The 17,014-nt window shown below is 44.1% G+C and overlaps 1 protein-coding gene across 3 annotated transcripts in view; it reads left to right on the forward strand.

Moving 5' to 3' along the window:
- Positions 1–17,014, forward strand: part of KIRREL1 (kirre like nephrin family adhesion molecule 1) — a 2,247,154-nt gene that overhangs the window by 1,277,524 nt on the left and 952,616 nt on the right. For all 3 annotated transcript variants that reach the window (XM_069635419.1, XM_069635420.1, XM_069635421.1), the window contains 2 exons: positions 12,497–12,624; positions 13,291–13,417. In XM_069635419.1, coding sequence (XP_069491520.1) covers positions 12,497–12,624; positions 13,291–13,417 — 255 coding nt within the window. The remainder of the gene's footprint in view (positions 1–12,496; positions 12,625–13,290; positions 13,418–17,014) is intronic.

A 17,014-nucleotide genomic window follows, 5' to 3' on the forward strand; every position in this document is an offset into this window, starting at 1 on the left:
GTAGCCGTAGGAGTAAACCTGACGATAAGTGCAGGGGTGTAATGTAGGCGGTTTAACAACTTAAACTGTATGAGCCTATATCTGGCATTAAGGGAGAACTCTTTGGTTAGGCAGCACCAGCACAGCCATTGAGCGTCATCCATCGGTCTGTTGAGATCTGTTTCCCACTTAACCCTTGCATTTAGGGGTTGTGTCGACACAGCTTGGACACCAGACCCCTGGGGTTTGCATCAACTGCCACTACCCCAGGAGCTCACATTCGTTGGGCTGAGCTGGAAATGTGGGCCAGCAGTTCCTGGCCGCAGCTCGCATTCCAATGTATTGCAGTGATCTTATTTGGTTATTGCCCATTTATCCAGCAAAGTCCACATTTGACACAAAGGAGCTGTCTGGGAATAGGTCATGTAGTGTCATCGTGCCCTCTGGGTCCCATCCCCTTTGTATGTCTTTATCATATGAAGGAGGGAGCCTCCTGTATATTTTGGCCCATGCATTTACAGTTTTGCGGGCTGGGTCAAGCGTGCAGGTATCTGAGTGTTTATTAACTAGGACAATCGTGTTTAAACTCGTGGGTGAGGCACTGTATTTTCAAGGGTTGTATGTACTGGCCGGATTTGGGGGGCGGGATACCAGTAGCCGGTGAATTGTGCCTGCGCCCCTTCGTAGTATAATTCGAAGTCTGGGGCTTGTAGACCACCCTGATCATAGGGCCTGGACATGTCTTCCCATTTCAACCGACAGGTCTTAGGGCCCCATACAAAACTCACTGCCAGGGATCGCAGCCTATCGAAGAACGAGCGACCGGGCCAGGTTGGAATGTTAGTGAAGTAGTATAAAAGTTTAGGGACCACAATCATTTTTAATAGTGAATGTCTGCCATATATAGAGATGGGGAGTTTGGACCAGAAGATCAACTTGTCCACGAACGTCTTGTAAATATTTCTTGTGATTGCCAGCAAGTAGGGAGCAGTGTATTGTAATGTCTCCTGAACCTTCCATTCTTAGAACTTGGGAGGTTTGGGAGAGCGATTCGAGGATGGTTGGTGGGAGGCGCTGCAGCTCCGACCGGGTCCCGCAGGCCTGTTATAAATAAACTAACTTACCCCTAAACACACGAGTGGTGCCTCCTTCAGTGACGATGAGGAGGGTGCAGCAGGTCTTTGGGGAGCTCCGGTCCACTTTGTATGACCTGGAGGGCGGCCGCGCAGCCACAGCGGACAGCACCAAGCATGTCAAGCCAGGCGGCACACGTTTAATTGAGAAGGCGCCTGCTGAGAGGTGAGGTGAGAGGTGCAGGGAAGGAGCCGAGAGCCAAGGGAGCGGAAAAACCAAGCCCCTAACAACGGAGTAACATTGATACGCCTACGGGTTAGAGGAAAGTAGCCGCAAGCATGGATCAGCGTTGCACCAAAGCTAAGGGTTACCATGGAAACCCAATAACAAGTATATGATGTAGCTACAGGCACAGCAAACAAGCCTGTAAATGTAATTTTAAAACAAATATACGGCAAAATTAAAGGACACAGTGTCAGCAAACACAGTCAAAGGAGAAACCCTCGCATATTAAAGAACTTGGATGTCTTTGGGGGTGATATAACAGAAACCCTTTAGTTACAGATTGTAAGTGGCAGCCCAAACATTACAAAGTGAGATAGCAAATATAGAACATTTCGAAACAATACAAACATGGCAGCTGCAAGTATGGCATCGCCTCCACCTTTCTTGGCCGAACCAGGCACGCCTGCAATCAGGTCGAAGAAACTTTTTGACACATATTTGTTTGCAATTGGAGGGGATACATTTGCAGCTGCAAGAAAGCAAGACATTCTTATACATAATTTAGTTGCAGAAGGATGAAGCATATGTGATGGCCTCCCAGAACCAGAGGAATCGGGTCAAGGTGATGCTGATGAGTACAACATTGCAGAAAGGAAGTTACAAAATCACTTTGAACTGAAAAAGAATATCACCTTTGAACGGCATACGTTTTTTGAAAGAACACGAGATTCCCAGTTGAATGTTTTGTAGCAGCCCTGAGAACATTAAGTCATACATGTGATTTTTTAGTTTTGACAAATTCACTGATAAGGGACCAATTAGTGTGTTGTACTAACAGCACTAGAGTGCAAGAAAAACTGCTATCAAAGGATGTACAACTAGAACAGGCAGAAATTGCTAGAGGAATGGAGCAAACGTCCAAATACATGAGAAGCATGAAAAACGAGAAACAAGAAAATTAAATTGCAGCATTGAAACAAAGCAGAAGCCCTAATGAAGTGTAGGAGATTAAATGCTACAAATGTGGTTGCAAGCGACACCTGTGGTCCAACATATTCTGTCCGGCTAGAAATGTGAACTGCATCAAGTGCAAAAGGAGAGGACATTTTGCAAGAGTATGTCTCAAGTCATCTTCAGTGGAGCAAAGATTGAAACGGGTGGAAGACAACCAGAGCAGGAAGTAAGCCAAATGAATCAGTCAATGGCCCAAACCAAACATGTTTTGGAAGTAAATGATTAATCAAGAATAGAAAGATGACCCAGGGATCTCTTCATAATAAACATCAAGGTAGTAACCATGAAAGTGGACAGTTGCTCGTCTTGGACAATAATGTCTCAGCAGACTTATGAAGAATGTGTATAAAGGAAAGATTGAAGATTTGTTGAAACATGACATAGAATCATATGCTTATGGTAATGTGAAGATTGATATCTTGGGTAAATTCTCGGCAGCAATCAAGTATAAAGGAAGGATCTGTGTGGCGGATGTCTATGTAACTAAAGAATGTTCATCGCAGTTGGGCTGGAATGAACAGAAAAATCTGGGTATTCGAATTCAAGCAAACACACCGATACTGATCACTATAGCAGAAGTTGGTATCAAGTGGGAAAAGGAATTTCCAGAGGTTTTCACAGAAGATTTAGGCAAATTAAAAGGTTTTGAACACTGTATCAAATTAAAGGAGAATGCTGTGCCAAAAGTACACAAGGTGAGAACAGTTCCACAACAACTGAGGAGTAAACTGAAAGGAGACGCTACTTCTACAAGGGATAATCAAAAAGATTGAAAGCGGAGAGTGGTTGTCTCCGGTAGTAATTGTGGCGAAACCAAATGGCAACATTAGACTCTGGGCCTCATCATGAGTCTGGCGGTAACCGTTAAATGGGGCAGTAGCACAATTACCGCCGCATTTAAGGGTCCACCAGAGCATGGCCTTGGCGGATTTCCCCCCAGCTCTGAGCTGGAGGGAAATCCGCCACACAATTGCCGATTTTCGGCGCTATTACCGCCGGCAGGAAATCCGCCGGCGGTATTGGTGTGAATTTTCCCCATTGGGGCCAATGGGGAATGAGGAATTCCCGAATGGGCCCAATGGGGAATGGGCACTAACCGTTCCGCCAAACCCGTGATACGGCGCTAATAGCGCCGGGGGGGGGTTGGCGGTAGGGCTAATAGCGCCAGCGGTAATACCACCGGAATTACCGCCCAACTCGTGATGAGGCCCTCTGTGTGGATCTAAGAGAGCTCAATAAGAGCATTTGGCTGTATCGTCATCCACTACCTGTCATCTCGGAAGCATTATCAACCCTAAGCAATGCAAAACTGTTTTCAGTTATAGACCTATCGTCGGCATATCATCAGGCATTTCAAAGGGTGATGGAGAAAGTTTTAGAAGGGGTACCAAACATAATTCTATTTCAAGATGACATCTTGATTTATGCTGAGTCACCTGAGAGACATGAGGAACTGTTAAGAGTAGTCCTGATTAAGTTGGAGGAAGCAGGTTTAACAGTGCAAAGAGAAAAATGGAAGATTGCGGTGGACAGTGTGGAGTACCTAGGTCATACTGTGTCAGGGAATGGCATCAGCCCAAAACTGAGTTTAGTGGATGCCATTGATAAAGCACTCAATCCGCTGGGTAAGGATCAGTTGAAGGCATTTCTGGGCTTAGCCGAATACTATCACAATTTTGTGAAAGACTTAGCAGTTATTTCCACACCGTTAAGGTCTTTTCTCATAAAAGGAACTAAATTTGAGTGGTCAAAGGACTGTGAAGAAGCAATTTGGTAAATAAAAGAGGACATTGTGAAAGCACCTTCAATTGGAAAATCTTAACCAGGAGACAAATGTGTGCTAACTGTGGATGCAAGTATTTTGGGGTTAGGAGCTACGCTTACACAGTATGATGAGAAGAAAGAGTAATTGCATTTGCATCTAGAACACTGATGGGAGCTGAGGAAAATTACTCGAAAGAGAGGCATGGGCGGTATACTGGCCAATATGTCATTTCAAGTTTTTCTTGTGGTTCAGATGTTTGAGTGCGGTAACTGGGCAGCCGGTTCACCAAGGATTAGTCGATGGTGTCTAGGCCTACAAGGTTATGACTTCAAAGTAAGTTATTTATCGGGAAAGTGCAATGTTGTGGCAGATTATCTATCTAGGATGCCAGTGGTTGAGGAAGGGGAGAAGGTGTACAGTGAAGAGAAAGAAGAAAACATTGTTGCAGAAGTGAATTTGAGATGTGTGGAACGAATGGAGTGGGAGAGGTGTGAGAATTTAGACGAGGAGAGGAAAGTTATCAGAGAATGGACAGTATCAGGTTGGCCAAGCAAAGAAGTACTAGAAAAGAGGTTTGAAGTTTGGTGGGAAATCCAGGATGAGATGAGTATCATTGATGAAAGACTGAGAAGAGGTGTATGCATTGTACCTCCTGTGAGGATTAGAAATCTATTGGTAGAGATAGCTCATTAGGGACATCTAGGAGAGAGTGCCACCAAGAGGAAGTTAAGGCATAGTTTTTGGTGGCCAGGTATGTACAAAGCAGCAGAGAGTTATGTCAGAAATTGTGGACCATGTTGTTTGAGTGACAAAAACAAGATTATGCGTGAAACACCCCTTATTCCCAATTTCGTTCCGGATCAACCCTGGGAGAAAGTGGCGATTGACATAATGGGTCCAATTATTGTTTTGGGTCAGGGGTTAAAGTTTTTGTTTGTATTAGTGGATTACCACACTGAATGGGTGGAGTGGAGTGCTGTCAAAGAGGTGACAGCAAGGGACTTAGTGGCATTCTTTGAAACAAAATTCTTGAGAGGGTTTTCCCTCAGAGATAGTCTTGGATAATGGTGTTCAATTTTGCTCTGAGTTTAGGAAGACGTTTCTAGATAGTAATGCTATAAAACATACACGCACAGTGTTATACCATCCAAGGGCCAATGGCTTGGTAGAAAGGGCAAACCGATTTATCAAAGGTGGTATCCAGTTGGCATTTCGTTCAGGTTTATTGTGGAGAGAAGTTCTAAATCACATGATGTGGAACTTTCTCACTACACCTCATTCAGTGACTAGGATATCACTGTTTGTGTCCTTAAAAGGGAGAGAACCTGGTACTAGATTGTGTCTGGGATGGTTAGGATTAGCAAGTTCTGTGGTGATCAACAGGATAGGCATAATTGATTATATGAAAGAGTCAAGCCGTGTCAAAAGAAACATTTGACAGAGAAAAAGTGTGAAGGATCTTAAGAGGAGTGTAGGAAAATGGGTCCTTATGCAAAATCCAAGATTCGCACATAAATGTACAGAGTACATGTATTGGTCCCAAGAAGATTTCGGCCGTGAGGAACGGTGTGGTGATTGTGGAAGGAGGGAAGGGGTGGTGGATGTGTAGATTGGCTAAATATGAGAATGATTGCAGTGGTCTATCAAGAGATAATGAGTGGGAATGCTGGTCTTGAGAATGGTTATAGTGGCGGATCAAGAGATACAGAGAGTGAGAAAACTGATCTATCATCTAAAAGATGGAGACGAGAACCAAAGTGGATGCAGGGTTTTGTATGTGAATAACTATGGGTTCGGAAAATTACATGGTATTATTACGTTATGTTTGTTAAGAGACATTTTCAGGATGTTGGTTTTCACAAATCATTTTATTTTCACTTGTAAAATTGTTCTTGCTTGGTTAATCACATGTTTTCCACAGTTTTAAAATGTTTAATTGTTCATTGTTGTAAAGGGGGAGATATGTTGTAATGTCTCCCAAGCCTTCCATTCTTAGAACTTTGAAGGCTCAGAAGCGTGATTCGAGGATGGTTGGTGGGAGGCGCTGCAGCTCCGACCGGGTTCCGCTGGCCCGTTATAAATAAACTAACTTACCCCTAAATACACAAGTGGTGCCTCCTTTATGGTGTTCTCGGGAGATCGCTATACCCAGATATTTAAATCCGGACGGGATCCAGCGGAACCCATAGAGGTCTGCCGCAGCAGTAGCAGCGTCGGTCAGCGGGAATAGCTCCAACTTGGATTCATTAATGCGATAGCCGGAGTGGGTATAGAACCTGTGTACTTCTTCAAGGAACATGTGTACTTCTTCGAGGAGTGGGGCCAAAGACGTGTTGTTTAAGCAACAAAGACAGTTATCATTCCAAGATGCAAAGTCTGGTGCACTCCTATTGGGGCATGCACCAGTGAGGTTCCTTGGCTGCTTTACCTAACAAAGGCTTTTGGGAACAAAAGAATGGCCACACATTTTAATTTTAGTCAAATATGTCTGTGGTAAAAGGGCTGTGTGATTGAATCATTAAGTACCTAATGCACTGTGGTCTTGGTGCACATTAGTTTTTACTCAAACTTCTCCCCAGCAGCAAAATATTTGTAGCCATGAACCATATATCTTAAGGTTTTGAATGGAAGGGTAAAATGGCTGCATCATCTGTCACCCCATTGTGTTCCTAGAGTGTTCTGGTTTGAGCAGAGGCATAGATCAGCTTGCCAGTTCCCTGGACAAAGGATCCAGAGAGGTAATCTTTGCCAATTTGCAAAAATTGAGTCAATTTCCAGTACTGTTTCCATCACGTTTAAACATGTGCATTTACGTTGATGTCTCGCATGCATTAGAATGATTTCCCCACGGCTCATCTGCCTCATCCCTTTTCTCCTCCCTCGCATTCTTAGGCAGCAAAGCAATACCACTGTGTCACTACAACAAGTAGTCAATAGGAATTGAGGCCAGAACTTCTGTTTCCTCGAGGAGCATCCATATACGAAAGTTGTATGCCCCTTGATGGCAATGCAGCTCGGATATGATATGATGTGGCATTTATAACACGCCTGTACACAAGTGTTTCTAGGCGCGACAACACAAGGAGGGGGAAACAGAGGGAGGACAAAACAACAATCTTATTAGGTCTCATGTGATTCAGATCGTGCAAGTGCAGCCAAGTAGAAGGGGAGTAGTGCCGGGGGGGAGGCCGGAAGGAGAAGCACGGGTAACTCAAAAAGTGTAGTCAGTGGCTGGCTAAGTACAGGTAACTCAAAAGGGCAGCCAACTGGTTGCTCATTAGTGCAGAGAGAGGGGACTGTAGGGTTGCAGATACAGACCACCAGTGCTGGGGGAGCTGGTAGGCAGTGCAGAGTGCAACTGGACATGCAGGAGTCTGGGCCCAAGTTCAGAGGGTAGCTAGGTGACCAGTGCGTGGAGCAGTCGGGACATCAGTAGGGGAGAGGAAGAGAGAAAGTGGTAGTGAAGAGGAAGGTCTTGCGTTGCTTCCAGAACCGGAGGGGGTTCTGTTCGAGTTTGAGCGAGGCAGAGAGACTGTTCCAGAAGGAGGCCTCAGCCGAAGATAGAGATCTGCTCCCAACTCTCTGCTTTGAAAAGCGACAGACCCTCAGAGAGTTGGAGGTGGATGAGCGGAGAGCTCGCGAAGGGAGATGTTTAGGAAGAGAGAGCTGGATATAGTGCGGTCGCAGGCCACAAAAAGCCTTGTGGACAATGCAGAGGGTCTTGAACTTGATCCTTGCTGCCACTTTGAGCAAGTGAAGAGATTTCGCAGCTGGAGAGATACAATCCCTGGGCTTGATGCCAAGGACAAGTTTTGCAGTCCTGTACTGGATAAATTGTAGAGGTCGGAGAGTAGAGGCAGGAAGATTTAGAAAGAGGCTGTTGCAGGAGTCCAGCCTAGAGAGGACCAGAGTTCTGGAGACAGTGAGCTTCTGGGGGAAGTGAGGAAAGGAAGAATACCTCTCAGGAGGTGCAGCTCGTAGTTAGCCTTCTTAGAGACGTCAGAGATATGAGGAGAGAAGGAGAGGGTGGAGTCGAAGATGACCCCAAGGATCTTAGCCTCACAGGTAGGAGAATGAAGAGGGCCCAGAGTGGAAGGCCAGAGAGAGAGAGAGGAAAGGAGGGAGCTGGTGTTCCGATGAGTCTTACTGAAATTGAGGCAGAGATTATTGACGGCACACCATTCCTAAATTGCGGCCAGACACTCTGGAATGAGAGAAGAAGAGGCGGCCGAGGGGAGCCTGAAAGAGAGCTGGGTGTCATCCGCATCCTATATAGTCAAGTTTGCTGTTAGGGGACTGTATAGGGACTGCATTGAAAAAACCATTACTGCACAGGTTATCCATTGTCATATCCAGCACACACTATGCTAGAGTGGTTGCATCAGACGTTGCATGCATGGACATGGGAACCTAGTGTCTGCTGTTTTTTCTCACTCCCTTCCCATTAAGTGCGAGGGTTGCTTCCTAGTGGTGCCAATGGAGAGTCATTCACCTTTCAGGCTCTGGCTGAGTGTACCTACTGAATGATTAGTTAGACTTCGGCTAGCTGCACTATCCAAGAGATGGAATCAGCCTCATATTCGCTGTTTGACTTCCGTGTCCTCAGGTTGCCAAGTGCACTCAGTACAGTGAGTGATCAAGAGCACATGGGTGTTGGAGATATGATCCGGATTGCCACAATCCTGAAAATTAGAGCAAATGTAAGCCGATTGCTGTCCACAAAATTCAAGACCCGTTCCTAATATAGCAAATAAATCATCCGGAAGTTAAAAAGGCAAGGAAATCCGGCTAAACATTTAACATAGAAATACAAGTGTAATATAGAAATGTGAAGAGCAGTGTAGCAAACAAAGGATGTAGGAAGATCAGATCAAATTAACAAGGGGGGTCCTGGGAGTCCCTCTGCCAGACATTCATCCTGGTTACAAGAGACTTACCCAGAGTCTTTAGCTCACTATCTTTCACAAAGAAGAAATATCCCAAACATATCAGTCTTTGTCCTGCCCTGGGGCAGTCCAGCACCGAAATACTAGGCAAGTCTCCTCTGAACAAGAGTACCAACAGCATCCCCAGACACGTGTTTCGGTCTGGTTGGACCTCATCAGTAGGGAGGAGCTGTGCCTCTCTAAGAGTAGTGAGCAAGGGGTCCACGTCTCGAGTCCCCTAGTAACTTAGGGTGAGACCCAAAGTTACTTGAATTTGCAAATTAACAAGGGGGGTCCTGGGAGTCCCTCTGCCAGACATTAGTCCTGGCTACAAGAGACTTACCCAGAGTATTTAGCTCACTATCTTTCACAAAGAAATATTCCAAACATATCAGATCAGTAACATAAAGACACAGTATACCAAGAATGAACCATGATGGATGTGAATCATGTGTCAATCATTTGTCTAATTTCAAGGGACATGAATACTTTTTTGCTTGTTGGTGGAGATTTACCTAAAGGAAGAGAAGTATAATGCTAGTGCCTGGCTTTGCAAAGGATCACCTATTTACACCAAGTAAACACCCATTAACAGCACACCAACAATGTCATTACAGTTCATGCGTAAATGTGATCAATTAAGTAATTCAACAATAAAAGAATACAGAGGCTTTATGTAGCAAGTTGGCATATTCAGTTGGTTACTTTTACCTAAGCATTTTTGGAAGATAATTTTAGTCATTGTGACAGTGATATTTGTATACTCCTATCTGCTCAAATATATGTAACTTCTCCATTCCTTGTTATAATTATAATTGTTCTTTTATAGTGTGTGTAATACCGGGAACCAGTTTCTAAGCGCGAGCCTGGTGTCAGAACCTGTTTTGCTATGCGCTTTCTTGCTTCTGAGACATTTGTGTTGCCCCAGAGCTATCGTCCTTGTTGCTAAATTTGGCACATACTTCTGGAGAGGTCCCCACTGTAGAGGTCTTCCCAGTTTTGGAGCCCATCTCTCTAGACGGCTTTAGATTGATTGTAGACATTTTAGGGACATCTAGCTGAACTAATACATGGTCAACAAAACAATTATAATCGGGGAAGGCCAAATAATGTGTAAATTGAAAGAATGGAAACCCGGTAAGTTGTAAGAGAGGACATTGCATTCTAAAAGGCGATCAACGCAAATCTCAAGACACGAGTGTACTCATGGAGGTTACAGTAGAACCAGATGTAGTATTTTAGGTTGTTTACTGAAGGAGAGTGTGGTGGATTATTTTGTAAGTACTATAGCAATGAGTTCAAAAGTTAAATGTAAGTTGAATTGTCTTTAAATCCAAAAGACAATAGCCTGTGTGCAAAGGGTAGGTGGTAGTGGAGAGGGGAGGGGTGGGGAGGGTCTTTGGGGGAGGGAAGTTGGGATTTCCTGGCCAACTTTCGCTTAATTGCTACATTGAAATCCTATATGGCCTATAATCTCATCAGTATCCTGAGATAGTCAAGGCATTGTGGCAGGTTCTGGATGAGTCTTCATGCTGTTAATATTGCTAAATTCAAGAAAAACACAATTTGGGCCCATTTGTAACGATGTGTGTGTTGAACGTATGATCTACCTCCAACGTTCTCTTTCAAAACATCTTCGTTCTCGAGCTCTTTGTCCATCCACCGGCAACTCTGAGTGTCAGACGCTTCTCCAAGCAGAGAGTGGGGGGCAGATCTCTCTCCTCAGCTGGGGCCTCCCTCTGCAACAGCCTCCCTGCCTCTCAGGCCCCAGGCCTTCTGGGGCCTGGGGCCAAAATACCTTCAACTCTCTCTTCCTAAATATCTTCCTTCTCAACCTCTCTGCTCTTCCTGCTCCAACTCCCTCAGGGTCAGTTGCTTCTCCAAGCAACGAGTTGTGGTAGATCTCTCTCTTCGGCAGGGGCCTCCCTCTGGAACAGCCTTCCTGCCTCCCTGAAACTTGAGGAGAACCATCTCCGGTTCCGGAAGTACCTCAAAACCTTCCTCCTTGCTTCTGATTTCACTTCCCCTCTCCCCTGTTGATTTTACTGATGGATACTGCACTGGATACCTGGCCTCCCTTCTGATCTTGGACCCAGGCCCGCCATTTGCCCACCTGCACTGCCTCCCTGGCAACCCCTGCACCTGGGGACTGTTTTTCTGTATCCTTACAGCCCCCCTACCAGCACCTATGTTCTACACTTACCATACACTGCCACCTGCTGGCCGTTTTATTTATCTTATTTTCTTGTGCTATCCCTTGTACTGCACTTCCCCCTCCTCTCCCCCCCCCCCCCCGCACTTTTCCCTTTCCCCTTCCCATGCACTTGGGCGATCTGAATGTCACCTGGTCTAGTAGGATCGTTGTCTGTCTTCCCTTTGTTCCCCCTCCCTTGCCTCGTCGCGCCTTGAAACACTTGTGTATAGGCGCGTTATAAATACCATATCATATCATATATCTCATGACCTTCCTTTTCGCTTCAGCTTCTCCCTTTCTCTGCCCTGCTGATGTACCTGAGTGCTCCGTGCACTGGTCACCTGGATACACTCTGAACTTGAGCACAGGCTCATGCATATCCAGTTGCCCTTGCACTGCCCCCAGCAATTAAGTGTCTGTACCTGCAACCCTACAGTCTCTTCTCTCTGCACTTATGAGCCACCCACTGGCTGCACTTGTTGATTTACTTGCACTTCTCCCTTCCCCTGGCACTTCTCCCCTCCCCTCCCATTCCGCGCACTTGTGCGATCTGAAAGGCCTAGTAAGATCGTTATTTTGTCCTCCCTTGTTTCCCCCTCCTTGTCTTGCTCCGCCTAGAGACACTTGTGTACAGGCACGTTATAAATATCATATCATATATCATACACTGGAAGGGTTTCCATTTATATGCCCCTATGGGAAGTAACGATCTGGAAGGGTTATTTTGGTGTTGCAAATACCTAATAACATTAGCAGATGAACAAAACAAAATGCCTCTATGTTTGTGTGTGATGCATTGTGTGAATGCAAAAGAAATTATGAAAATAATAGGAACTCCCATTTAACTTTGTCTTGTTCCTCTCCATTGCACTCTAATCTTGCACTTAATTATACGTGAGGGAGTCTGCTTGGAGAAGTGTTGTGACGTGTTTATTATTAACCCAAATCTGTTGCCTTCTTTCTCTTCCTGCTTGGATCCTGCTTACATATATGTACTGAATTATTTAAAGCTAAACCTTGTACTTATGGAAAGCATACAAATATACGCTCAGAGACCCTAAAAATTGTCCGGTATAAACCTTCTCATCAACTCCTTGAAACCTTGAAAGCATTCTGGATCATGTAAAAATGACTTACAATGGTGTATTGTTTAATGCAAATTGCATGTTTAGCATTCTGTAAGCGATAGTCCTGGAAGGGGCAATCTACTATGCAATATCTTTGTCATCCCATTCAGCTGTTAGGCTTACATGTATTCTGCTGTTGGTAATGGATTCTCATAGCTCATGGCTTGATCATGGTTTACTTTTCCACCTGCAGTTGCCCCTCACATTGTGGTGGACCCAAAGCCCACAACTACGGACATTGGTTCTGATGTCACACTGACATGTGTCTGGGCAGGAAACCCTCCCCTCACCCTAACGTGGACTAAAAAAGGATCCAACATGGTAATGTATTGTGCTTTTTGTGGCATGTGGAATCCTTAAGTGCAATCTCATGTTGGACTGCCGTCCTCTTCATACTTGTATTATTGATTGACTTGTGTGGCACTATGGTATTTATGATGCAGGTCATGGTTGGAGACTAAAGCTCATTACTATCTTCCAAGTTGTATGGTGAAGTGTGTGAAATGTGTTTGCTGATTTCCATCCATTTACAGATAAGGTGTCCATCCACAAGCGCAAAGGCAACATCACAATTATTTTGCACGATTTATCACATTTCTACTGGAAGACTTACCTGCTCAGAAGTTATTGAGAATGGAATCTGAATGACTAAGCCTTCTTCCTTCAAATAGGAAGTGAAGCATTTTGTCAGAGCAGTATGGGGGGAACTTACACTTCCTTCTAAGCTATCCCTGATATGTTTATGTGCATGTAGCTAGGAAATGGGGTGAAGGAGATTCCCGTTTCAGTGCTTTAATTTGATCCTATCCATGGGAAAAATAAAAATTGAAAACCTTTGAAAGACTTGATGAGTATTGATTATATCGAAAACCAGCAGAATGAGATACAATATCAGGTTGCCCCTCAAACTATCTTTAAATAAACAGATCTGTGGTTTTGACTACCCTGGCTGTATTTCCAAATGTCATGTTTTGTGTCTGTTTGCAGGTTCTAAGCAATAGTAACCAGCTTCACCTCAAGTCTGTTAACCAGAATGATGCAGGACAGTACATCTGCAAGGCTATCGTTCCGAGAATTGGTGTCGGCGAGAAGGAAGTTTCTCTCTTTGTCAATGGTATGTCTTTATGGGTTGTCGTTCTGTGAATGCACCTTGTACACATTAGTCAGATGTAGATCCATGTAAGATATTTAGCCTGAATGGATTAGAGTACAATTTGATTAAACGTGCATCAGAATGACAAGGAAGATTTGAAGTATCAAAATGCTGAGGGCCAAAAGGTGTATGTACCTTAAATCGTGTAATATGTACATTTATAACGGTATGTCAGTGCTGTCACCTGTTACCGCTGCATTGCCTCCCTACAACATCTGAGAATTGCATCTATTGCAAAATCGCATCCACCAATGCATGGCATTGTCCACTCGGCCATACAGGCTTATGTACAGAGTTTCTTGTTGAAGCTTTCCTCTCTATCCTAGTACATACAATTTATATACGAAGTTTGCACTTGTTCAAAAAATTAAGTAAACCCAATTGACGCATGTTGAGCTACTTTCATAATGAGGAACGCAGCAGTTTGTTGCGCCCCATATTTATCATCGATCTTTATATAAAGATTTGCGCCAAGCCAAAATAATTGAAGCCAACATTTACAAAACAGTTTGCTGTTTACTGACTATTATCACGTTTTCATAGATGGCTACATGATCTATTCATTGACCTAGGAAGGATCAAGGGCTTTTTCGGTGATGTCGGTATTTAAACTTGTGAAGTCAAGTTTTGCTTCATGCCAGATGTGAAGAGTTTCCGCATGACCTGTATATAGCCTCACCTATGGAGCAGTATGTATTTACTAAGTGCTCCAGTGTTTGCTGTAGCACTAAGATCTCATAAGTGCCTATTTCTTATAATACAGAAAATTCTGGTAAGTTTCAAAAGCAGCCACTCCATGTGAATGTAGTTTACATATGTCTGCGTCAATAGGAGTGCACAGAGGGCTTTAAGTGCACTGGGACTAGCCAGGGCTCAGCCCCAACCGTCTCCAAATATTGCCCGGACTCTGCAGGCCTCTCAGAATTGACTTTCCCGAACATCTCTTTTTTGCAGTCATGTAAATCTGAGTGACATTACCTCTCTTTGCCCGTAGAGGTCATTATCAGTCATGTTTATAATTACAACGTCGATTGAAAACAATTTGAATTGGGTTGTTTGTAAACCGGCTTGATTATTGCAACTTGAAACACTTGTGTATAGGCGCGTTATAAATGCCATATCATATCATCACATATTCAATTAGTCTTATTAAAACGATGTTAATTAGAACATAAGTATCACGATTTCTTATAATGAATCTATGGGATTATTTGGTGCAGTGACCTCTTTTGATTGGAAGTTCTATTTTATGTATTTATTTTGGTCAATAATTTTAAGCACAATTAACATATTTAAAAGATATTTTAAAGTAAAATGTACTCCCTTTCATTGCACGTATGCAAACTCGATTGGGTCTCTTTTTAGCCACCACAGCACGATAGAGCCCCCCTCGATAGTTCTTATCCCACTTAATGCACTGGGAGCACATCTCCATGTTAAAACATATATTTCTCTTAAACAATGCGCAGAAGTACGATTCACTAAATTACACTGTATAGATGGGTTTAAATCAACAAACTGCACATGAAGGTTGTTTAGTGGGGAACTATTTATATGTGGCCATGGTGGCAAAACGGCAATTACCATGCCATTCTTACATTCGGGGCATAGCTTTGCAATTGATTCGATTGGAAAAGTGTTTCTGGAAAGACCAATTTTTTAAGTTTTCTTGATCCATAGGGAAAGTGGATTCTATTTTGCTAGAACATTCAAACCAAAACAATGCAAGGGCTGAAGAGGGGAGCGTTCGGTACATTCTGGCACCTGATCACAAGTGTCATTAATCTCCTCTTTAATGGACAATTAATTTGTTTTCTTGCTGTATATTTTATTTTGCCTCATTGAGCCATACCACAAAATTGTTGACTCTGCATACCTATGCCATATATATCATACATATATGCCCCGGGTATGCCTTGTCGCAGTTGGGGTATATTTACTTATAAATGTAAGGTAAATGTATATACATAAATGTACTACATCTTTTGAAGCACATGTACGCCGAGTTGTCCTTCTCGATTTCAGACCCAACATGAACACCACAACAAAAGGAGACCAGTCACTAGTGGCGAGAGCACCGCCTGCCAGCGTTTTATGCAACCAACATTCTAGCGCTGGAGTCAGACATAGAGGAAGCCAGAGAGAAGCAGCAAGAGATGGAACAGAAAGCTTCTGCAGTCGCTGGGTGCACTGCTCACTAGGGGCAGCACATGCTGCAACGATGTTGTAGAGAAACCTGTAGGCCACCAGGGACTTAACAAAAGCCCATACGCCCCACCAGAGACTACACCTACCTTGGGGGAAGCCACGCTATGAGCCCCTACCATGAACCTGGACATTACACAATGCGGGTTACCATTGCTGCTCACAGCAGCACTGCATGGAGAAAAGGGGTGGCGCTTAACCCACTACTTGAAAATGTCTCTGTATGGAACCCATCTCGGGCGTGGTAGATCGGGACGACCACCAATCAACAGACGGGGATGAGGATTAAGAATTACCCCCTGTAAACAGGAATGTATGGGTTGTCCGGTGAGGTCAGAGGAGGGGGGGAGTAGCAGGTGGCAGACCAAGAGAGAGCAGGAGGAGGGGGTCTTGGGCTGGAGTGTGGAGATTTTTGGAGCAGGTAAGGTATTGGTCAGGTAGGGTAAGTGGGCCTGTGAGTGTGCATACAAGAGCAGTGAGTAATTTCCTTGGAGGGAGTGAATGTGAGGTAATTGGGAGAGTGAAAGGTGCGTGACTGAACAGAAGGTGGAGTGGAGTGGAGTATCAGTACTGTGGAGGAGGAAGTAATAGTGTGGAGAAAAGAGATGTAAAATCGAAGAGTGAACGTAAGTGGTTGAAGGGGTGACAGAGATCAGAGTGATATAGGAGGACGAGGCAGGGAGCAGAAAGAATGGAGGTGGGTGGAAAGCAGAAGGGTAGTGAAATGAGAACATCAGACGGAAGAGTGAGAATATTAAAAAAGGCTAAGCCATCGCCTGAAAGGCGCACCCTATAATCCTTTTAAAAATGGATAGTGTTAGGGCCAATCTCGGGTGTCTGAGGGCGTTCAGAGAGATATGGTATTGGCCTTCAAGTTATCCCTCCAAGCGCAAGACAGAACCTAGACAGTAGGTAGAAACCCTCAGTACATAGTAACCTAGTGCGTAAGGACGCCTGCATTAGGGAAGGATTGTTGCTTTTAAACAAGAGAGTGAGTGTCGGCCCTAGTGCCCTGATTAAAATTACAATAAAAACCCCTGAACCGTCTTCGGGAGTTGGAGAATTTTTGTGTCATTTGTGACACAGCACTTTTAAAATTACCCAAGTGTGCCTTTGCAAACGTGTACAATTCTTCTCTCTCTGCCTCGCGGACAATTAGACGAGAAGTGGTTTACTCTGACAAAGCAGTCAATGTCATTGAATAGGATTTACTGTTTTTTGGTAATGTATATTTTAAATCTTTTCCGACAATTAAAAAAGCTTAAAAGAGAAAGGTTTGTGGGTACCATACGAACCGCACCCTATTGATCTAGGCAATATTTTATGACTTTAAATGCGAAAAGAACAAAGTGT

Source organism: Ambystoma mexicanum, chromosome 1q (assembly GCF_040938575.1).
Source record: "Ambystoma mexicanum isolate Mex_15411 chromosome 1q, UKY_AmexF1_1, whole genome shotgun sequence".
NCBI lineage: Eukaryota > Metazoa > Chordata > Amphibia > Caudata > Ambystomatidae > Ambystoma > Ambystoma mexicanum.